Consider the following 6,163-nt stretch of genomic DNA (forward strand, 5'->3'; position numbering starts at 1 on the left):
GTGCTAAATATAAATGTAAGACTAGAATAGGATACTAGAAATATATTATAATACTTTATTATAATATAATATTATAGGTATAATGAAATTATAATTATTATTATCATTGATCCCTGGCAGAAAACTGGGATACATTATAGTTGCTCTCATACTGTTAAGCTATGGGCATAGTGCATTATGTTACAACATTAAACGCAATACATAAATATAAATATAAAAATATAAGAACATTTTAAGACAGATAAATGTTGTATAAGAAATACACGTATATGAGATCTGTACAAATATGTACTACAAGTGTGAAAATTTAGAGTAGGTTATTATTAATTATTTTATTTTTATTTTTTTTATGACTTTACATTTTTTATGTCTTTATTATCCATGTTTTTGAGATTTTTCCCATCACCACAGCACTTCATCCTGTGAGCTGTAGTTACACCTCCGCAGCAGCAGGGGGAGTAGCGCGCTAATAATCCTCAGTAAAATTTAGAGGCGAAGAAGATTGAACAACATCAACAGTGTAGCACTGGCGCAGGTATTTCTCTGTGTATGAATCGCACACCTTTATCCCAGTTCATGACTTTGAATAGATACGACATATATATTGGATGTATTATTTGTTTTCTAATGTTGTTACAACACGGGTTGCACGAGTAGATGTTAGCCGTTAGCTTTAGCGGTGTAGCTAAGCTAGCTAGAAGCATCAGCGCGCTAAAGCCTCATTATTTTGTGCGTGTGTGGGTGGATGCAGCTTCGTTATGTGGCTTTTTATTCCCTTAAAAGATCGATAGCTCACTATGTTTAGCTTTACCACTATCACACTCGCCTCTTGTGTCTCCTGAGCCTCATATTGCTTCATCCCTAATCCGGTTATTTCTTTCTGGCCCAGATATTGAACAGTGCAGCAGTGACAGAGCCGTGAACATGGACACAAGAGCCTTGAGGAATCCTTATCACGACTATGATGGGACCCCTGCGTCCACACAGGGGTTGTTTGACTCCCAGGGAAAGGTAATGAATGAAGAGTGGAAGGTGTATGTGTGTGTGCATGTGATTCATGTCCACTAACCCTCCTCATTTAACATTCTCTGTACCTTCAGCTCACATCAGAGTTTGCCCAGCGGCTGAGCAGCAAGGTCAGCGAGCTTTTAGCTGTCATGGAGAATGGGCTGAAGTCTGCTGACCCAAGAGATTGCACCAGTTACACCGGCTGGGCAGGTGACACATCATCACACACCTCTTATAAGTGATATCACATTATCAGATTGCAGGGAATTGCATTCATGTAACTGTGAGTCAATGTAATGTCAAGAAGAAAGGCTGCACACATGACATTAATGCACACTTTGTTTGCCTTATGTATTATACTCATTTAAAAAAACAGTTTTGTGCATGGAAATGTTTTGTTAATGCTTCGATTTCCCTTCACAGTGGATCAGGGTCATACATCACATTACAAAACATGATTCACTGAGGCATCTGACACACTTTCATGTCTTGTTAAAGGGCTGCTGCCTTAAATAGATATTAAACATTAAATATGAGAGTTCTGTCAGAAAGTGCTGTAACTAATGATGATAATCTCCCTTGATTAATTGTTTAGACTTTATAATGTCACAAGAAAAGATAAACCGATGTCACAGTTTCCCATAGCCCAAATTGCCTCATTAATATGTCTTCTTTTGTGTGACCAACGGTAAAAAACCCCCAAACATTTGGTTATTTCTTTGCTACAGTAATTAGTTTACCAATAAATCCAGAAAATATTCACATTTAAGGAGCTGGAACCAGAGGAATTTGGCATTTTTTGATCAGAAATATCTGACTGATAAATATACAATCAATATACTTTAAACTTCAGTTAAATTAATGACTGATTTATTGTTTCAGCCCTACGCACCCCATGTGTCCGTGCTCTAGGCGCCTGGCGTTTTTGCCGGAGCGCACTGAACTCCTCAAGTTGAAAAAATGTCAACTCGGAGCGGAAAAGCACCCTACGTTACCTCCACTTTTTTTCCCATTGTCCAATCAGATGATTTGAGAGGCGGGCCTTCTGTAGTGTCACAACAACAAGTTTACAGTTGGTAAACAATGGAGGAGAAACTGGTGGTAGTGGATGCTGGATTCCCAGAGCTATATGGCCCAATATCATTGCCAAACTGCCCTTGAGTCATCCTAGAATATGCCTGGAAACGTCCATCATGGCTCCTGGACTGACTGGTGGTACTCCCCATCATCCACCCTCTTTATTAGGGTCTCATGTCCCCACACAGATCTCTGTCTCCCTGTGCCCAACAAACAATTTGCTGACAGCCTCTCACCCTCAACCAGAGCTACAGCAAGTACCTTCTGCCTGTCCTTGTGCATCTTGTGTTTGGCAACCTGCAAAATGCTTTCTGTGTGATCGGGGCCTAAATTATTCTATACGTTACCAAATATGCAGCCTTACTTCAGTTATGGTTTGACACAGTTTCCAATGCTTACAATGATACCACGTACTGTCTCTCTGTCCACAGGCATTGCTCTGCTCTACCTGCACCTCCATAACGTGTACAACGACTCCACCCTCCTTCAGAGAGCTCTGGAATATGTCAGCCGCAGTCTGAAGTGTTTGACCCGACGCCATGACGTCACCTTTCTGTGCGGGGATGCGGGGCCCCTGGCTATAGCCGCTGCGGTGTACCATCGCCTGCAGAGGGTGCACGAGACAGAGGAGTGCATCAACAGGTCAGTGTGGATATGAATTTTTTAGGTATTGATTATATAAAAGTGTTATGGTTCCTGAGGTATGTAATTTAGGGTAATCTATCATAAGTATCTGCAGCTGAAGGACAATAGGTCTTGTTTTCCAGTGTACAGAAATGCATTCACATGCTACTTAAACTAAATGCTTGCTATTGACTGGGCTGTTAATCAGTGACCACTTTAAGTGGATGAAGCAGACCAGTACTAATAGGTGAATAACACGCCTGATCCAGTGTAATTGACCGCCAAAGGTAGGATTGTGATTACATTTATTATACAAAGTGTACAATTAACTGTACACAGCACCCTCTCTCTCATGGTCATGGAAGACCAGTTTCACAATCTCATTTTCAGGCCTGGAAAAGTCCTAGTCAAAATCATTGAAAGTTTTGGAGAAGTCATGCAGTTTTGTTGTGTTTAAATCTTCTGTGGTTAACCTTCCATGTAATGTGACAACAGCTAGTTAATTTTCTGCAGCTCTTGACTTAACGTAGCTCAAATATGCGTTGACATGTGACACTGTTTCATTCACCATCGCATATGTGTTGTCATTTTTAAATCTGATATGTTGCTGCCAAGAAAGACAAATTAAAAAAAATCTTAATTATGGATGCAGGGCCTTTGAAAGTCGTAAAATGTCTGAAATTCAATGTTACAACAATAAGGCCTTAAAGCTTACCTTTCTTGCATTTTTTTTTAGTAAAAAAAAAAAAATACGTGGGGAAGACAGAAAGGACGCTCGGCCAATCATTGCATTTGGTCTGAATACAATGATTGGTCGGAATTTTTCTTAGAACCATATTAGAGATATGAGTTTTTATCTCTGGTGGAATTCACTTACGTTTCAGTGTGCCATCAACTTATTAATAGCATTTTAACCTAAACAAAGAAAAGCGTAAAATTTCCAGAAAGGTAAGTGTCGCTTTACAAGTCATTAAATACTCTTAAATTTGAATTTGTGAGATCTTAACTGCTACAGACATTTTATCTAATTCCATTTATGCATCTTTTAATTCGTTTAATAAAAACAAGTGAAGCTTTTTTTTTTTTATTTGAAAGTCCGCTTTTCTTTATTTACAAATCTAATAATATAATACTGTCATTTTACTTCATACTTGCACTTACTCACTTGATTTGTCCAAAAATCTTTCCTAAACTTGGTGAAAATGTGTCTTGAAAGGGTTTAAAAAGCATTAAATTTTACTGTCTGACACCTGTAGGCACCCTGGTCATGGAAAAGTTTTGAAATTTTGCCCATAAAAATGTGGGGGGTGTTTCAGGTCACCATGCAGTGTTTTATTTAAGTTAAATAATGGCTAATAGCAGGATCAACTTTAAGAATCTTTAACATGAGGAACATAATGCACGGGATTTTACAAATATAGCTATCTCAAGGTACAAATGTGGGATTTTAAAGTTGGCAATTCTCCACATTGATACAGTAAAAATGTTTTGAGTCTGTATGTTGTCAGAGAAATTAAAATGTATCAGTTACTGCCAGGAGCAAATGAATTTCCCTCACAATTTAGTGGGATTTCTTAAATTATAAGGGACATAGGAGACATGTTTTATACTTCCTGTTAATATAATCCAATTCATCTTTCCATGTTTGCATTTTGCATCAAAGATGTGCATCACGTCATCTGTCAGATTGACGATGCTCCTCTCCTTGCATGAGACGAACATTAAATGTTAAAACTACGACTATGAAGAGATTAACAACCTTCAAAGGTGGAAATAATATCACAGCGTTCAGAGACTCATACTTAAACTATGCATGATTAAGGGAAATTATTTCAACCCTGAAGTGTCAAGTTTATTTCTTAATGTCTATATTTATTATTTAAAAACAAACTGATTAAATCGTTAATAGGTGAGGCAGGCCACCCGCTGCATTATAATTAGGGGGAACACTGTCACGGATAGTTAGTTGTTAAAATAGTCAGTCATGACAAAAGGTCATCCTGATTGTGTCTCTTGTGCCGATCTCCCAGACTGCTGCAGATGCACCAGCATGTGGTGACAGGTGCGGGCGGGCTTCCTGATGAGATGCTTTACGGGCGGATGGGTTACCTCTACGCCCTCGTCTTCATCAACCAGCAGCTCGGGCAGGACAGGATCCCGCTGCAGTACATCCAGCAGGTGGGTCACATACAGAGCTAAAAAATCACCGTGATGTAAGGCGGTACAGGAGGACTTTTTCATCCAGGACAGGCTGAATGATCATCCATGACTTCTTAGACAGTACGTACAAGAACTTTAAACAGGCCAGACAAAGAGGAAATTAAAGCTACATCGATGAAAGGGTTGGAAATAACTGAAGAAAAAGAGGAGAAATGCATTAACTAGATATTAAAAACCACCCTGAGTGTGAAACAAAGTGAAATAATACTATTTGGAGACTTTGGAGTTAGAGACCTGCTCCTCTAACTCCTAGCTTGCTACCCCCCAGCAGTCTTGATTTACCGTTAGGTGCTAATTTGCTCACTCTTGCACATATTGATGTCCAATCGCTCTAATTTGTCTCCATTGATTTCTTTCAATTGTACAGATTAGGTGTGTTTGTGAGGCGGGATGTGTTATTTCCCTCTTCAGATCAGTGAGGCCGTGCTGGTGTCAGGCGACAACCTCAGCAAGAGGTTGAGGTTCCAGAACCACAGCCCTCTGATGTACGAGTGGTACCAGGAGCAGTACGTCGGCGCCGCCCACGGCCTGGCTGGCATCTACTACTTTCTCATGCAGGTAAAGCAAGTCTCAAGCAGCTTATGTCCAGTTTGTGGAGCCTAACCTTTCTTCATATCTCCATTAGAAGTAATACATTAACACTTAATATACATTAAAGAAAATACATGCATGGACTTTATATTTACAAATGAGCCAGCCACAGATTGGCGGGTTATTTTGTTATAGGGATGCACCGAATATTCGGTAACCGAATATATTCGGCCGAATGTTGCAAAATATTCGGTATTCGGTGGAATAATTTAAAAGCAAGGCCGAATAATAGCGGCGTGTTTTGATAACGCAATCAAATGGCGTGCCGTGACGGGCGGAATAAAATGTCGGCAGTGTGGCGATCCGTCCGTCACGGCACTCGCATTTGCGACTAAAAATAGTTTTGAGCGAGCAAAATAGGCTTAAATCATTCAGCACGCTGTGCGAGCAGCCTACAGATTTCAACCACCAGCAGAAACGAAAGGCGAATCCCACCGATTGAGGGTTGAACGGGGGTCACAGACACAGACAGTAATGCATTTCTGTCAATTACGGCGGCCATCGGTTTACCGGGCGACGGAGAAGTCGGCTCCAATAATATCCTCTTCTTGGTGTCATGACTGCCCAGAAGTATGTGAACAGCTGAGCCAGCCGAACACAGGTATGTGATGTGTCAGAGGAGAAACGAGCCTTTCACATTTCT

At 40.1% G+C, this 6,163-nt stretch overlaps 1 protein-coding gene across 1 annotated transcript in view; it reads left to right on the forward strand.

The window, feature by feature from the left end:
• The first annotated feature begins 472 nt into the window (after nucleotides 1-472).
• Nucleotides 473-6,163, forward strand: part of lancl1 (LanC antibiotic synthetase component C-like 1 (bacterial)) — a 9,313-nt gene continuing 3,622 nt past the window's right edge. The window contains exons 1-6 of the mRNA XM_050063218.1: nucleotides 473-535; nucleotides 890-1,011; nucleotides 1,101-1,218; nucleotides 2,517-2,727; nucleotides 4,740-4,887; nucleotides 5,341-5,487. Of these exons, the coding sequence (XP_049919175.1) occupies nucleotides 925-1,011; nucleotides 1,101-1,218; nucleotides 2,517-2,727; nucleotides 4,740-4,887; nucleotides 5,341-5,487 (711 nt within the window). The 5' untranslated portion in view covers nucleotides 473-535; nucleotides 890-924. The remainder of the gene's footprint in view (nucleotides 536-889; nucleotides 1,012-1,100; nucleotides 1,219-2,516; nucleotides 2,728-4,739; nucleotides 4,888-5,340; nucleotides 5,488-6,163) is intronic.

The sequence above is a fragment of the Epinephelus moara genome, chromosome 15, assembly GCF_006386435.1.
Source record: "Epinephelus moara isolate mb chromosome 15, YSFRI_EMoa_1.0, whole genome shotgun sequence".
Lineage (NCBI taxonomy): Eukaryota > Metazoa > Chordata > Actinopteri > Perciformes > Serranidae > Epinephelus > Epinephelus moara.